This window comes from Prosopis cineraria, unplaced genomic scaffold (genome assembly GCF_029017545.1).
Source record: "Prosopis cineraria cultivar Desert tree isolate PC_DT_omini unplaced genomic scaffold, ASM2901754v1 PC3, whole genome shotgun sequence".
NCBI lineage: Eukaryota > Viridiplantae > Streptophyta > Magnoliopsida > Fabales > Fabaceae > Prosopis > Prosopis cineraria.
In genome coordinates this window covers 41,796,022-41,812,190 of record NW_026555334.1, presented here as the reverse complement: position 1 = coordinate 41,812,190, position 16,169 = coordinate 41,796,022, and the positions used below count along the sequence as shown (strand labels likewise).

The following is a 16,169-nucleotide window of genomic DNA, read 5'->3' as shown; positions in this document are numbered from 1 at the left end:
TTATATTTAAAAATGAAAGTGATGACTAATAGAAGTTTTCTTCATGACGGGTTTCTATTGGATACTTCTGGGCGCTGCCACGGTGGCTGAAAGGACGGAATGGAAGTGTCAGGCTCATGATCCACGCGTAGATGTTTCATTGGATGAAGCTACGTGGGATGATGTGCAGGTCATAAGAGACTTCGATTCCAATTAATAAAGTTCCCTTTATTTATCATTTTGGGCTTACCTGTTTGTGAGCCTGCCATAGGCATTCTCTCGAGCCAGCCTCATCGATTTGCATCATCCGTCCCCTCTGAATTATTTTCAGGCATCTATCCACTCTCATGTGAGTAGCTACACGGGTTTGAGACTATAGAGTGAGATCCTAATGCTTAATCTCCTGGGTTTATCATCCACCATGGACGCGGTAGGGTGGAGAGGATTGCTCTACTCAATCTCCATTCTCAATTTTGTTTTGGTCTGCCAGCTCATTCTCCTTCAACCCCTGGTTTCCTGTTCAGGTATGCAATCCGATACTGTGATCTCTCTATTCTTCTATTTCCCCGTCATAATTTCGAAGTTCATTTTCCGATTTTCTCCCCGGGATGTCAAAATTTCATCCATTTCCTTTTCGTAGTCGCGGGTTTCTTTCTGTTGTTCGTTTATGTGATTTGTTTTGTTACTTTTAAGTTTTTATTTTTTAAATTTCCGGACTTTGAAGAAGAGATGCAGTATGAAACTTGTATGTGTAAATCAGAGCTGATCCTTAAACAGAAGCAATAAAGATGACGTCTGCTTGCTTTTGGAGAATTCTTAGATCATGGTCTAAAAAGTATAGATTTAGCGAAAGACAAGTGACAGCAATTGCTACTCTCTTAATGCGAATTTGGCCATTAAAAATTGAAATGCATTCGACAAAGTGCTTTTATGTCTACCAAAAAGACTCGCTTTTGTGAAGATATCATGTCTTCCCGTTGGGTTATGCAGGGAAAGGGTAAATCTACTGAATTTTAGCAATGCTTGCTGAATAAGCATCTGTTTACAGCGTCAAGTTCTCATGCTCCAACTTATGGCAATCTATTTTCATCACTAATTGCGTACTGTAAAATCTATTTTCACCTGTTCGTGACCATCATTACGGGAAGATGAATATTCAAGTTTCAGTTTGGTTTTACTGGCAAAATAATAGACAAGAGCTCTAAGACCACCTAACTAGTAGTCACATTGATATGCTTCTCAATCAGCCTCAGCACAAAGTGGAATCTTTTGGCGCAATTAATGTCATCATAGTAAATGTCTGACAGGATTATCTTAACGTCCTTCTACTTTTGGTGAATTGTAGCATTTTTGTTTTGATAGTCTCCATTTTTTATTTTTCTTCTGTTGTTTATTCTTGACCTTTGTCCATCAATCATATAACAGTCTATACTTTTTCACGTGTATCTGAATAGAGGGAAAACCTGGAAATGCTGCTGAGTTATTTGAGAGGGTGTCACAGAGTATAAAAGTTAAACGTTATACTGAGGCGCTTGATGATTTAAATGCTGCCATTGAAGCAGATCCAACCCTTTCAGAAGCATACCTTCGCCGTGCATCACTTCTTCGTCAAATATGCAGGTTTGTTTTATTTGCAAGTGTTTTATTACCTTCTTTGATTGTTCAAGCTTATTAGAAATATTAGTTGTTTGATTCTGGAAAGTTATCTTCTGAAAGTTATGAATAATATATATATAAATGATCTATGAGTTTTTAACATTGTAACTGGATTCTACCTTAAGCAAAATGAAGTAGTATCCAGAGGGGAAAATATTGTTGAGGCATCGCTGTGCTGTTTCTTGAGAACAATGCTGCTAGACAACTTTCTCAAATATCAAGTATATTTTCTATGTAGTATGCCTTCCGGTCCCATTTATAAGTCATTTCTATTAATCTCATGAATACCAATACAACAAAATTACAAGGAATAAAAGTAAGTAAAATTCCAAATATAACCCTCAAATAAAAAGTAAAAAGAAAGCAAATAATACAATATTATTATTATTTTTTGTCTTTCTCTTTCTTACTTTTCAAAGGTAATTTGGGAATTTCAATTTGGAACAAAACAATCCCATCAATTAGTGATTTATAAAGTGATTAATATATAGGACTGGAGGAGTAACTCTTTATACAATTTAATGCTTTAGTGTTGTCGAGTCATTACCTAATGTTGGTCAGATCAAACCAATTACTTTTTTTTCCCCAAAGGAATGAGGGGTGTTATATTAGAAAGTTTTTCGCATCAACTTTCCCTAAAATTTATTGAAGATTGAAAATTACAGAATGGGTGCATGGGAGTCTCTTGGTTCCATGGTGTTCGCCATGCAATTCTTTCCCCTCCCCTTCTCCCCATCTCTCTCCCAAACCCCTAATTGTAAAGCTATATGATTCAGGTGCTTTTTGGCTAATGTAGATACAAGGAATCTGAGGGGAGCTACAGAAAGTTTTTGGAGCTTAAACCTGGAAATTCAGCAGCGGAAAAGGAGCTCTCTCAATTGTTGCAGGCTCAAAGTGCTCTAGAAACAGCTCAGTCATTCTTTGATTCAGGCAACTTCTCAAAATCCTTGGAATACATCAATAAAATTGTACTTGTTTTTTCTCCTGAATGCTCGAAGGTACATATTTGCATTCTTCAATTTTTAAACATGTCAATGTATCAGTAGTTGCATTTGATATTTTGGAAGTAATTGGTCTGAAGTGTTGGGTGCAACCAGCATGTTAACTCTATAGGAATTGTTTGCTACAGGCTAAGCTTTTAAAAGTAAAGTTGTTGGTAGCTGATAAAGACTATGAAGGGGCCATTGCAGAGTCTGGATTCATTCTTAAGGAAGATGAGAATAATTTGGAGGCATTGTTGTTTCGGGGGCGTGCATACTATTATTTAGCTGATCATGATGTTGCCATGAGGTTTGTGTTGCGGCAAACGTTATTAAATTCTCATAATGTCTTTGTCGTTTTCTGTATAATGTATTGTGTTTGTTGGACATGTTCAGGCATTACCAGAAAGGCCTCCGCCTAGACCCTGAGCACAGTGAACTGAAAAAAGCATATTTTGGATTGAAAAATCTACTGAAAAAGAGTAAAAGTGTAAGCATGGATCCTTTTTGTTTTTTGCAAGTTTGCACTCATAGTTGATTCTTTTTCTCTTTTCTCTAGTTTGTGGCGCTGAAGAGCCATTGCTGTTTTTTGTTTGCTTCCTGCAGGCTGAAGATAATGTGAGTAAGGGTAAACTGCGTTTGGCTGTTGAGGAATTCAAAGCAGCACTGGCAGTTGATCCTAATCATCTTGCACATAATATACATCTTCATCTTGGTTTATGTAAAGTTCTGGTGAAGCTCGGTAGGGGAAAAGATGCTTTGGACAGTTGTGATGAAGTTCTTAAGATCAATGAGGAACTAGTTGAAGCTCTTGTTCAGGTTTGCTTTTGAGCCATTGTGCTTCTCCTTCATGCTGTCTTGTTCTCTCGTCAGATGCAATTAGATGAAATGTAGAATGCAATACATTTTTTCCGGTTACATGTTGTGTAGGCTGCACTTAGAACTTACTTGGTTGTTGTGTGTCTCAGAGGGGAGAAGCTAAACTTTTAACAGAGGATTGGGAGGGAGCAGTGCAAGATCTGAAATCAGCGGCTCAAAAATCTCCTCAGGTTTGTCTTCTAGTTTAAAATTATACCAATCACTGGTAAATTAGCAGGAATTGGAGATTATGAGAGTAATTTTTTTGGGCCATAGTTTCTGTGAGGAACGACTACACTGAAGTTGTATGCTTTTATTTTCCTCTGGGAGGAGCCTTATTTTTCTGCCACCCCGTTTTTCATTACCGTCAAACATGTTCTTTTGGGTCAATCAATCTATAACTATTTTTCTAAGCCCTTCTCCCGAGAAGGAAGTATCTTAAACTCTCTCCCTCTCTTGGATAATTAATTTAATTATCTAATATTAAAATTGAAACTGCATTTGTCATTCATAAATTATTTATTTATGACTAGTGTGAGAAGTAATGTTCGAGAGTCAGGAGTATTGTCTGATTAGTAACTGTGTTGATTATGTTAATTTGAGAACTCTGCTCTAAAGAACACCCCCTTGTAACCTTTTAGCTGCTTGTTTGTTATACAGGAAATGCTTGTTTATTTTATTTTATTTTTACATGTGTAGTACTTGTATATTTTGCCTATCATTGCAGGATACGAATATTCGTGAAGCTTTGATGAGGGCTGAGAAAGCTTTGAAGATAAGCAAGCGCAAAGATTACTACAAGATTCTGGGAATTTCAAAAATGTCTTCTATGGCTGAGATAAAACGTGCCTACAAGAAACTTGCTTTGCAATGGCACCCTGATAAGAACGTGGACAACAGGATGAAGCAGAGGCTAAATTCCGAGAAATTGCTGCTGCATATGAGGTCTTAATCATGAATACAATGACTCATGCTTCATTAATTATAGTACTTCTTCAATCTTTCTATGCTTCTCAAGTCTCTACATGTTAGATGTGATTGAGGGATTTGGGAGAAACTTGCCGTGATTGGGATGTGATTATTTTGGTTATAACTGATTGTTACAATATATCACAGGTTCTTAGTGACGAAGATAAACGTACCAGATATGACAGGGGGGAAGACATTGAAGACATGGGAATGGGTGGGGGAGGCGGAGGTTTCAACCCCTTTGGTGGTGGGGGCCAACAGTTCACCTTTCATTTTGAGGGAGGCTTCCCCGGTGGCTTCGGTGGAGGCTTTCCTGGCGGCGGCGGCGGCGGCTTTGAGTTTCATTTTTGATTGATGATCACGGAAAGCTGCGGGCATTCATTGAAGAGTCCAAAAATGATGTGACTAATTTCTAACGGTTGTTGAGATACTTAGTTAGGCCATCTGCGGAGGCTTGTAAGATAAGAAACGGGTTTAGAGATGATGTTGCGGGCAAAAAAAAAAAAAAGAGATGATGTCTGTAGAAAATTTTGTTTGGACCTGCTTTATGCAGAAAGTGATGTGCCTGGCAACCATAATTCATTTGGATTGAAATATTCTGTGTCTTTACCTACTTTTTTTAAAAAAAAAAAAAGTAAAAAGAAGAAAAATTCACGCCTTTTTTTACCTACCTGGTGGAAGGAATGGTGCCTGGATTACTCTTCAATTGAGTAACGTCCTAGCATGACTTGATGTGCATTTATCTTTTACGGTTTGACCAACCACGGTAGTGATTCGGGAAGAATGTTAATGAAAATTTTACATGATTTTCTGCTCTTGGATGCATCCGTGGGGAAATCCGACGACGGTTACCATTTTGATAGTAGAGGATTCCAAGTTTTTGTTTTTAACATTAGGGAGAATGGTAATTAAGGATCTCATAAAAAATTAATATTAGATCGAGATCTTATCATAAATTAAGTTCTTCAATTCAGTGCTTAACCTTCTGTATCATAACATTGAAAATCTTCAAAAAAAATTGTAATTTGATATTAAGCTTAACATTAATCACTCGTACTCTGAGCCAGTTCCTGCAGTTCTTTAATAAGTTTGCGTCCGTTTTGAGCACGAAGTTTCAGATTTTAGTATCACTAATACACGGGATCCTGAATCCCAAACAGCTAAAGACTCACTTTGAGGTGAAAACGAATGACGCGAAACTGAGGGACCCCAAGAATTACCACCGCAAATTGTAAGCAGCCATGGTAGTAAGCGCAACGATGAGGGCAACACCTTCCGCGGCTCGCCTGTCAAGACCCACGGCATCTGAAGTGTCAACTGTGGTATCCGAAGAGCCAGACGGAGCATCTGATGCCCGGACATTTTTCTCCGGCTTGGTCGGCGCCGGAGCCGGGGCTGCTGTTGGTGGTGGGCCAAAAAGTGCCAAAGGAAGCAGCACTTGATCCACCTGATACACCGCGAACTGCTTGTCCGTGTATATAGTATTAGCCACCGTTGCATTGACCACCCCCGTCGTTATGTTCACTTGGTTCCCTGAGGTGGTCACATTCAGAGGAAACTCTCCTTTGTCGCTGTTCCCAGCCTGCGTGCGTAAGGGGTTGCTGGCAGTCTGAAACTGAGACATAGTGTAGAGACTGGAAAGGACGTGGAACTGCACCAGCTGAAGTTGCTCTTGGGAATTGATGGAGTTCAAAGTTCCCGGTTTGAGATTTGTGAAGGCATTATCAGTGGGTGCGAAGATGGTGAGGCCTTGGTTCGAGTTGTTGAGCTGGTTGTTGATTGTATCAGCTACCTGGGTGGCTTTGAGTATCTTGATGAAGGTGGTGAACTGGCCTGCCTTTTCCAGGATTTTGGTGATGTTGGTGGGGCCTGCTGGTGCTGGAGCCAGCGCTGGTGTTTGAGCAGAAATGGACTGGAACATGAAGAAGAAGATGAAGACTTTTATGGAAAGCAGAGGAAGCATTGGCTTGGCCATTTCTGGGGAAAAAGCAAGAAGACGAATTTGTTGGAAGCGAAGGGAGGGGAATGTGTGGGGATATATAAGGAGAGTGAATGGCAACTGATTGGTAAAAGGTTAGGTGAGGAGTTGCGATTCACAGAAGGTGGCAAGAGAACCTCAAGCATGGACTTTTCTGTGTAAAGGCAAAACAATACGGGAAGGAAGACAAAGAAAGAATTGCTTTAGGAGGCAGGAAAAACAGCCGGATCGGCAATTGATTTGGGATTGAAATGTCAGTGGGGGGTGGGTGAAATGATGCTTCTGCTACTTTTTGCTTCTGTTTCAAGTTTGTTGACGTCAATGCTAGTTATCGCTTTTGAGTAGCGACAATTATTATCGTAAAAGGGACCATATGTTCTCTTTCACTAAGTTTTTTTTTTTGGCCCACTCTTCTTCTTCTCTACTATTAACCCAATTAACCACAAACTCAGGGTCCAAGCTCGCATTTTAGATTGTCTTTGCATGTTCAATGTACGTAGATATACATTTTACATAACAGTGACATTCACAAATTAGAACTGAGACAGTTTTATCCCTAGCTACCTCACTTTGCATATAGAGATCATGACGTGCCAATTAGTTCAGGTTTACCTCTTGGCTTTTCTCAGTTAGTTCAAGTCATTACTGCCATTACTCCAGCTACGTGTTAGCGCGCTGCATTTAAGGAATACCTAATTCTAAACAGGTCATCCTTTTCAGCCATAAACATACCAGATGCTGGTCAGTTCAAGGCTTCAGGCACAAATTAGCCAGCTACTTCTGAATGTGATAGGATATCCGTTGAGTAATGGCTTATTTAGTTATATCTTACTTTACTGAATCATTTATGATATTATCCCGCCAATGGTCTGGTACGTATGTCCTGCAAAATCTGGAGTGATCGTCCATGTACTTCAACTATCTACTGTTTCCTCTTCCATACTACTATTTTTTAATCTAATTACACCCTAATGAATTGATTAATTGTCTTTAGAGTTATATTCTTTTCATGTTTATCCAATTTAATAAGATGTCTTACTTAAAAAATCTTATGAATTACATGCTTATTTAAGGGTATTTTTTTTAAAAAATATCATTAATTTCACCTTTAATCTTTTTTAAAATGATACTTTGAAAAAAAATCTTTATAATATTGGTATTATTTATAAAATAATATTAATTTTTGTGGGCTATTTGCGCTTCACAAGCAGGCTGATATTACTGGGTTGAGGATCAACTCTTATTATTAGGCCCATATGGTTTAAGGACCTATCCTATAAGCCCAGCTCGTTAGGATAAGCCCAGCCCAAAATAGGCAAAGCCCGTGAAAGAAGGCACGGAAAATAAAGGATCGGCACCGTGAGATGCACCTGAATGCATAAAATCTTTACATGAAATGGGATGGGATTAGGGTAAAGAAGGGTGATGTGTCAAAACGACTGGAGATTGAAAGTTTGACCCCAAAAGAGCACGAAATGGTGAATGGATCTGAATGGAGCCCACGTGCCGTTGTAGTGCTTGCAAATAAGGTTCACCACTTTAGGCAGACCCATTAGCAATGGTTGCCGTCCGTTTCGTTGACCGTGGAGGACGGCGTTAATGTCAAATCCTCCGTCTTTTTTGTGAACACACACTCACTTGGCAGCAGCGTTTCCATGGGCCGAAATGTGTTTGATCTGAGAAGCCATTGAATACAACTTAGTGTCCTGGTATAAGCCGTAGGCGACGCCCGCCAAAGCACCCAGGAGCATTCGATTCAATGTTTTAAGGCTCTATTGTCATGATCCTATGTTCTCGTTCCTATCTTAATCGCCACCATGATCAACACTGCCAACGGTACCATGTCCCCCTCCTCGTCCGCCAACGCGCAAACCCCTGGCCTCAAGACTTATTTTAAGACACCGGAAGGTCGATATAAGCTTCACTACGAGAAGACTCATCCTTCCGGTCTCCTTCACTACGCTCATGGTAAAACCGTTACTCAGGTTAGCTCCTTCTATTTTCTTTTCTTTGTATTTGTTTTTCATTTTTCTCCCTTTCGAGAGGTGGCTGCTTCTCACTACGCTCATTTAGTACACTCTATCAGCTAACACCCTCCTTTCCAAAATTAGTGTTCGTCCCTAGGGTTTTCCTTCATGGTGAATTCGGACTATGTCATACAATCAATGCCAAGTTAAATCAAGTTTCTGATATCAACGGTGTCTTTATCTTCTAAATTTAACAGAAGACAATTTTTTGGAAATGCCGGTACTCTGGTTTGTATTAGTCCCATGTACTGGTATTCAGGCATTTGGAACTTAATTTGTTTACTATATCTGTATTAGTTCCACCGGTTATTCTATTGTCTGCCAGCTACTTCTGTAGCATCAATGTCAGTGACGGCCTATATCGTTCTAATATCATGGATTTTTTCCACGGGATGACGTGCTTTTTATTCTCAAGTCCATGGTTCTCCCATTACTGTTGAATCCATGTACAATCTAGTGTTGATTTGATGGCATCATCAGGTAACTTTGGCACATCTCAAGGACAAGCCAACGCCTTCAACACCAACTGGTCTATCGTCAAGTTTCAGTGCCACTAGTGGTGTAAGGTCTGCGGCTGCTAAATTGTTGGGTGGAGGCAATGGAAGCCGAGCGCTTAGCTTTGTAGGAGGGAATGGTAGCAGCAAGAATGCTGGAATAAACAGTAGAATTGGTTCCCTTGGTGCCTCAAGTACTAGTAATTCGATGCTTATTTCAAATTTTGATGGAAAAGGAACTTACTTGATCTTTAATGTTGGTGATGCAATTTTCATAAGTGATCTGAATTCTCAGGACAAGGTATACTGTTTGAATTTTGATGGATTCGGAGTATTTTGGGTTTTGGTTTATGAGGCTTTTCATTGAACGTAGGACCCAGTGAAGTCTATTCACTTCAGCAATTCCAATCCCGTGTGCCATGCATTTGATCCAGATGCTAAAGATGGGCATGATTTACTCATTGGTTTGAGCAGCGGTGATGGTAATAAATGTTCATGAGACTCAATTTTTCCTTCTGTAATGAAAATTTGAACTTTATGAATTTATTGGTCCTGCGTGTATTTTTGTAGTCTACTCCGTGTCATTGAGACAGCAATTACAGGATGTTGGTAAAAAGCTTGTTGGAGCCCAGCATTACAACAAAGATGGTTCTATCAATAACAGGCAAGATACAATCTCTTCTGATGTCTTCCCTACAAGTTTTAGTTGTTCTCGGGCATGATATATGCTAGTGTTCTTTTTGTTGTGCTAGTGCTGTACAAAAGGTCATGTGCACTGTTGGCTTTCATGGATGCTTGCTCTGGCATCCAAAGTGGGAACCCATTGAAGAAAGTTATTTGCTTAATGATTTGCTAACATACAGACACACAAACAAGAATAAGCAGTCACAAATTCTGATTTCTAAGGATTCTTCAAAGCAACAAACCACCATCTTTGTGAACTTCCTATTTCTTGCTCAAGTTGATTTTGTAAATTTTTAGGATAAATCACAAAAACAAAAGGCTGGAGGATATTATGCTCAGAAGGTCTGAATTTGATATTTTCTTTAGACTTTCACTGTGTGATTTGTGCCTAAATTTCATTGAATATTACCTACCCGAATTCATGATTTAGGCACAGATTGTACTATCTTTTGAATCAAGAAAAAACGTTTGGGCTTGTTACTGATTTATAATCCATATCTCCATGGCTAGCTGGCTACAAATGCATGAAGATGGCTATTTTGATGACTTCTATGATAAATTTCAATTACCCATCCTGCTGTTTTTTGGTCAACCCATTTTTCATTGATGGTTCAAACCGGTAGAAAGACTATTAGCTTGTGTGGTTAAGATGTGGGTATTTGATATAAGGATCATTTAGAGATCTTATGTAAAAGTTCACTTAAATTTTGGAAAGAGAGTAAGACGAAGTGTGGATTTGTGTTAGGGATCCACCTTTTTACTCCCCTCTCCAAAATTCTGCCAAAAATTTACAGTAAAGAAATTTAGAGATTCAGGGCTTGGCATTTGGGTAAAAGGTTATAGTGTGACTCTTGTACCGAAAAGGTAAGAAAAATATCCTGTACTTATTTCTTTCAGATTTCCCGCATATCCTGAGTTCTCCCTCAGAACATTGCCCTGAAACTAATAACACGAGAATATTTTTGTTATTTCTAAATGCCATGGGTACACATGCCATGAAGCACCATTTCCCCGTTATATCATTTGATGGTTGCATAGACTGTGACTTTGCTATCCAAGTGTTGTGTGGCATTCTTTAAGTCTGTTTCTAAAATGTTGATTTTACAGATATTTTCCTTTTTCAACATTTTGTAGGCATTAAAAATATTTTGCTAAATCTTCAGCGCTGTAGAATGCAGAGAACCCTGGATTCTCATTCATGCCCTTTGTATGCACTTGTGCTGTATTCACGGGTCTTGGTAGATTATGTGATTGGCAGGGCTTGATTTTGAATAACAGGGCCATCATGTAGAGACCATCATCCGTAGAAGAATATTTGATAAATATGAATTATCAAATATTGTATCAATCCATACAATTCATAGAGCATCTGATATTGAAGTTTGGAGCCAGATGCTTGATGGGCGTAGGCTGACTTTATTTTGTTGGATAATATCTTTTTGTGTTTTTCTTTTCTTGATCGCAAAGGTCTGTTTATCAAGGTTCAAATTCGTAGTGGTTTTCTTGGAATTTATTTTCGTAAGTTTTGTTTTCATGTTGAGCACTGCTCTTGTGATTGCAAGAATGAAGCCTCCAACGTTTTGTCTGTGTCATTGCGATAATGAACACAGCTTTAGGCATCTGATGTGGAATATATGCTAATACAAATTTTAGGATTGGACAATCCATTATCATGGTGTTGGAACCTTGCAATGATACGGGATTTTCAGGTTGTGCGGTTGTGCTGATTTGTGAATGTCTGTTATTATCTGCAGCATAAGATACTTATAATTTATGCTCTGGAGCATTTTCCAGTCTTACTTAGTCTGGGTACTTTCATATATTCATTTATCTTTGCAATTCTCTTGTATATTCTTTCTGTCAGCGTCTTTTTTAATCGACAGAAAATAATACTTTTAAATTTGAAGTTGAAGGGCAATTGGGAACAAGTATGGGCAATTTAGTTATTTCAAAGATATAAGAAGGAATACATCCTGACATTTGACTTCATTATTATAGTTTCTTCTATGGAAAGATGAATGCAAGTATTGATTTATTCAAAGAACGAAACTTGATTGTTGTTAACGTCCTGCTTAAGTCCCATATAAGGATTATGTTCTTCTGAGATGACTTGTATTTGATTGAGTTATATATCTTCGTATGAGCTCATGCAGGAATTTCCGGCCAATGGCAAATTATTTAATATGTACTTAATCTTGAGTAAATTCTACTCATATCAAGTAATGTATTTAACTAGTTTCAAGTGAAATGCATTGGTCTTAATTTTTTGGCTTTGAGTAGTAGAGAGGGTGGAAGCCATGTCTCTTTATTAAGTAATTGAAATTGTTTAAGCCTTCATGAACTTTCATGCATGTTGAAATACGGTGGGAAGAAGTTATATTTGGAATCTAGCTTGATTGATGCTTGTTTCTCTGAGCAGTCGTTGTACTTGTATGGCTTGGGTGCCTGGAGTTGATGGTGCTTTTGCTGTAGCTCATGCTGATGGGAATTTGTACGTATATGAAAAGGCAAGCGTTAATCTTAAAAGGGATGCAAAACTTATAATTTGTCAATTATAAGCTCATTTACCATGATTTGAGGATATTTACATTTCCAATCTAATTTCAGAGCAAAGATGGTGCTGGTGATTCATCATTCCCGGTTATCAAGGATCAAACACAATTTACTGTTGCACATGCACGTTATAGTAAGGTATTAACTATTAAGTTCATGCCCTCTTCACTGTTAAGCAAAATATGGATTTTTTTGGCCAACAAGCAAAATATGGATATTGCTAACTTCATTTTACATGTGTATCTATGGATTTAATAGTTTTCAAAATTGATGGTTCAAGGCAAGAAAAATGGGGGAGTAATTCCATCAGCATGATTGCTAATTAGACATAGTCGTATTTATCTGTATCACAATTTTAGAACTTTATACATAACCACTCTTTTAGTAATGCTGTTTAACTGCAATATTTTAATCTAGACTTCTAGGTAAGGGTTGACTCTTGATGATATGTCACTTACGTTTTGCTGCAGTAACTTCTCTTATTTATTATGTTGCCTAACGCCTGGCTCTATTAGCATGCTGCTTTCTCATTATTTTTGTGTATCAGTTGATCCCTTTTGGAATATAATCTTTTCAGAGTAATCCAATGGCCAGATGGCACATATGCCAAGGTTCAATTAATAGTATGTCTTTCTCGCCAGATGGGGTATACTTAGCAACTGTTGGAAGGGATGGTATATATTTATCCAATGCTGGTTGCACTGTGTGGTAGTTCTGCATCTGATTTTATTTTTCTGGTGCAAACAAATTAATCATTTCGTCTAGTAACTTGTGTTCAGGTTATTTACGAGTCTTTGACTACTCAAAAGAACAACTTATATGTGGTGGCAAAAGTTATTACGGTGCTTTATTATGTTGTGCTTGGAGGTGAGACATGTTCGGTTAAAGTCATTTTATTAGCTGATTATAATCTTTGATTTATTTACTATTTGCTTATTTCTTCATATCTAAGGTCTCAAACAAAATTATACCTGCCTTACTCAAAATATTCCCTACAATTTACTCCTGGTTTCATAGTCTAAAATACCATTATGTAACTCTACTATTAGCATGGATGGAAAATATATCTTGACTGGAGGAGAAGATGATTTAGTTCAAGTTTGGAGCATGGAAGATCGCAAAGTTGTGGCATGGGGTGAGGGGCACAACTCATGGGTAAGTCATAAGTTGCTTAATAAATTTAGTTGGAACCTTATATCATGTTATAGCACTTAATTAATTTCTGTCAGATGCTGCAACCAGGTCAGTGGAGTGGCTTTTGATTCATATTGGTCTTCGCCAAATTCAAATGACAATGCAGAGAGTGTTATGTATAGGTTTGGTTCTGTTGGCCAGGTACTTAGAAAAATGATTTCATGCATTCTCTCTGTTTTGGCTTTCAACTTCAAAAGAAAATCTGGTCCATCTGATTGGGAGTTTTTAACCACCCATGTTATCTCTGAAGTTTTGAAAATGAACCGTGTGCCTGCACTTGGTGGAGTTGAATGATTGCTATGTGGCTTTTGATTTTCAACTTTCAAATCTGGTGATAGAGTAACAATGTGGAAAATTTTCAATCAGGGGTGCCCATTATGGGTGCTACGACTGGCCTGTACGAAAGAGTGAGTTGTTATGCATTAAGTTAAAAATGCTGCAGAAGCAGACACAACAAAATGAGAAGAGGAAGACAAACATATTGGCGTAGCTTTATTCTTGTAGTTATGAATACTGGGATTCAGCTGCTGTCATATTTCATTTAGAAAATGCTAACTATCCAAATGATGATCTCTGTGATCCGTCAAAGGAAAATTGGTTATTTAGAAGCATGTAGCAGAGCGCGCTGGTAGGAAGGGCGATTTTTTTTTTCGGCTGTAAAAATTGTTATGTGCGAGATTTATCGTAGTTAATATTACTTGGCTATGCCACTAGGGTGGGAGATGAACTCCAGCTGCATTGGGAACTTGTTGAGAATCTGAGAAAATGTGCTGCAATGTGGAAAGATGTACTTTTTAGCGGGCATTTGATGATCAGAATTTTTATGGCTTTTTGTTCCGTGTGATCAATGATCACTTTATGATGAATAATTGTGAAATATATGTTATCGTTCCTCACATTTATGCATTACTCAAGCTCTTATATTGCATAAATGTTGGCACTTGGATGTTTTGGTGGTCAGGATACTCAATTGCTTCTGTGGGACCTGGAAATGGATGAGATAGTGGTTCCATTACGACGTCCTCCTGGTGGATCTCCCACTTACAGTACCGGAAACCAGTCATCCCATTGGGACAGTGTCGTCCCATTGGGTACATTGCAACCTGCTCCAAGTATGCAGGATGTTCCAAAAATCTCGCCCCTTGTTGCACACCGAGTGCATACTGAACCACTATCAGGCGTGATATTTACTCGGGAATCTATAATTACTGCCTGCAGAGAGGGGCACATAAAAATCTGGATGAGACCTGGGGTTGCCGACAGCCATTCAAGCAACTCCGAAACCTTGCTATCTAGCAGCCACAGAGAGAAACCTTCACTGTCAAGCAAGGTTGGCAATTCTAGTTACAATCAATGACTATATGTTGCCAATCCAAAGGGAATTTTATCTTCCATTTTCTTTTTCCTTTTCTTGATATGGTGGTTTATGTTTTAATCCAATTGGTTTCATAATTTAAGGTGTTGATGCTAGTAAGATAAACCAAGTGGTTCTATTGTATATTCAGGGATGAGAATGCCATTGACGGCATTGAGGATGGGAAGGAGATTTTCTTCCACCCCCTCCTGTAAGTACAAAACGGCTTTTTTTTTTGGGGTTTGTTTTTTAAGGACATGCCTAAGGACAGGAATAATCTGAAATTACGATTCTTATTTCTTCCAACTATTATTTACTTCCCTGTGCGTTGCACGGGAAGCAATTACTTCAATTACAAATTATTATTACATGATAATAATATTGCATGTTCAAATAACATCTCAAGTGTTCATTACACCAAAACAAAACAAAATATAATATATTATAATGAGCATGATTATCATCCAAATACATGATTAGATGAAAAGAATGAAATGAGGAAGTACTATCCAAAAAAGTATAACCTGAAAAAACATGACAAACTTTTTAGAATAGAGAAAAATATTGCAAAGAAATGTAAATTGACTCATAATTCATAAGTTTAATAAATGATATAACATATTTATGTTCTACATCAATTATTGGCATGACAAGTTTGACTCTTTCCAAATTAGAAAACATTCTAGTTTGGTAATTATCTACTGACTTGTTCTAGAAGATTTGTCATGAATTTAAAACATGATTTGTTGTATAGTATATTGAGTTTGAAAATTGAAATTTTATTAGTTTGTAAATAATAGTAGTTATTATAAGGGAGAATCTCATTTAGGACCTCTAAAACACAAAAATTTGCACTGCAAACTTGAGGGTCTTTCTTGCAAATTTTATTGTGGATGAAAAGACGCAATTGCAGTTATCTCAAAGGCATGTCCATGTATGCATAATATAATTCACAAATTCTCAACACGATATTCATGAATATACAATGCATTTGGTGAATATGATTTAACTTGAAGTGAAATATACAAGTAAGCAAATGATGAACAATACTGTCCATCAATGCTCAACACAACGAACATATGTAGACCTATAATATTTGTACAACATAAAGTCCTTAATGAACAACATACTTTCATTAAAACAACATACTTCAAGTTAATGTTCACCAAATGTATTATGCATTCATGAATATTGTATTGAAAATTCATGGATATCATGTTATAGAGCTAGAAAAATGAGCAAAGCCCACAGGCTAACTCATTTAGCCCGTCAAATTTGACAAATTGGGTTGAATAAATTAAAAACGGGTTGGGCTAACCCAACCTACAAAGCTAGCGGGCTGAAGGGGCTGGCCTATGGGCTAGCATATTTTTTAAAAATAATTTTTTATTGTTTAATCATATTATATCTTTTTATAAATTTATAATAATGATAATATTTTTT

The 16,169-nt window shown here is 37.6% G+C and overlaps 3 protein-coding genes across 7 annotated transcripts; 2 read left to right on the top strand and 1 right to left on the bottom strand.

The window, feature by feature from the left end:
- Positions 1-226: 226 nt before the first annotated feature.
- LOC129306317 (dnaJ protein P58IPK homolog) lies at positions 227-5,038 on the top strand. The gene is given in 10 exon segments (XM_054946841.1): positions 227-503; positions 1,434-1,599; positions 2,432-2,633; positions 2,765-2,925; positions 3,012-3,105; positions 3,222-3,434; positions 3,584-3,664; positions 4,201-4,372; positions 4,375-4,418; positions 4,590-5,038. Coding segments are annotated over 10 exon segments (1,470 nt in total). The 5' UTR covers positions 227-370; the 3' UTR covers positions 4,794-5,038.
- Positions 5,039-5,369: 331 nt separating this feature from the next.
- LOC129306318 (fasciclin-like arabinogalactan protein 11) lies at positions 5,370-6,556 on the bottom strand. The gene has a single exon (XM_054946843.1). The coding sequence runs from the start codon at positions 6,415-6,417 to the stop codon at positions 5,659-5,661; it is 759 nt and encodes a 252-aa protein (XP_054802818.1). The 5' UTR covers positions 6,418-6,556; the 3' UTR covers positions 5,370-5,658.
- A 1,360-nt stretch (positions 6,557-7,916) lies between these two features.
- On the top strand, positions 7,917-15,032 carry LOC129306081 (uncharacterized). 5 transcript variants are annotated; one of them, XM_054946423.1, is made up of 12 exons: positions 7,923-8,405; positions 8,928-9,242; positions 9,315-9,423; positions 9,512-9,605; positions 12,045-12,132; positions 12,233-12,316; positions 12,756-12,852; positions 12,958-13,045; positions 13,228-13,333; positions 13,421-13,513; positions 14,334-14,702; positions 14,878-15,032. In XM_054946423.1, exons 1-12 carry the CDS (start codon positions 8,238-8,240, stop codon positions 14,881-14,883), a joined length of 1,617 nt encoding a protein of 538 aa, XP_054802398.1. In that variant the 5' UTR covers positions 7,923-8,237; the 3' UTR covers positions 14,884-15,032. The 5 variants fall into 5 exon arrangements, 3 of the variants coding, with proteins under 3 accessions (XP_054802399.1, XP_054802398.1, XP_054802397.1); XR_008592121.1 differs by lacking the exon at positions 14,878-15,032 and having other exon boundaries at positions 7,917-8,405; positions 13,408-13,513; positions 14,334-14,472; XR_008592122.1 differs by lacking the exons at positions 14,334-14,702; positions 14,878-15,032 and adding an exon at positions 13,739-14,327 and having other exon boundaries at positions 7,917-8,405; positions 13,408-13,513.
- Positions 15,033-16,169: the final 1,137 nt, after the last annotated feature.

Excerpts from the sequence above, each read along its gene's own strand:
- LOC129306318 (XM_054946843.1), bottom strand. The coding sequence starts at position 6,417 with ATGGCCAAGCCAATGCTTCCTCTGCTTTCCATAAAAGTCTTCATCTTC.
- LOC129306081 (XM_054946422.1), top strand. The coding sequence starts at position 8,238 with ATGATCAACACTGCCAACGGTACCATGTCCCCCTCCTCGTCCGCCAAC. Across the intron at positions 9,424-9,511 it reads TGGTTTGAGCAGCGGTGATG|TCTACTCCGTGTCATTGAGA; the intron begins GTAATAAATGTT and ends GTATTTTTGTAG. Across the intron at positions 12,317-12,755 it reads CACATGCACGTTATAGTAAG|AGTAATCCAATGGCCAGATG; the intron begins GTATTAACTATT and ends TAATCTTTTCAG.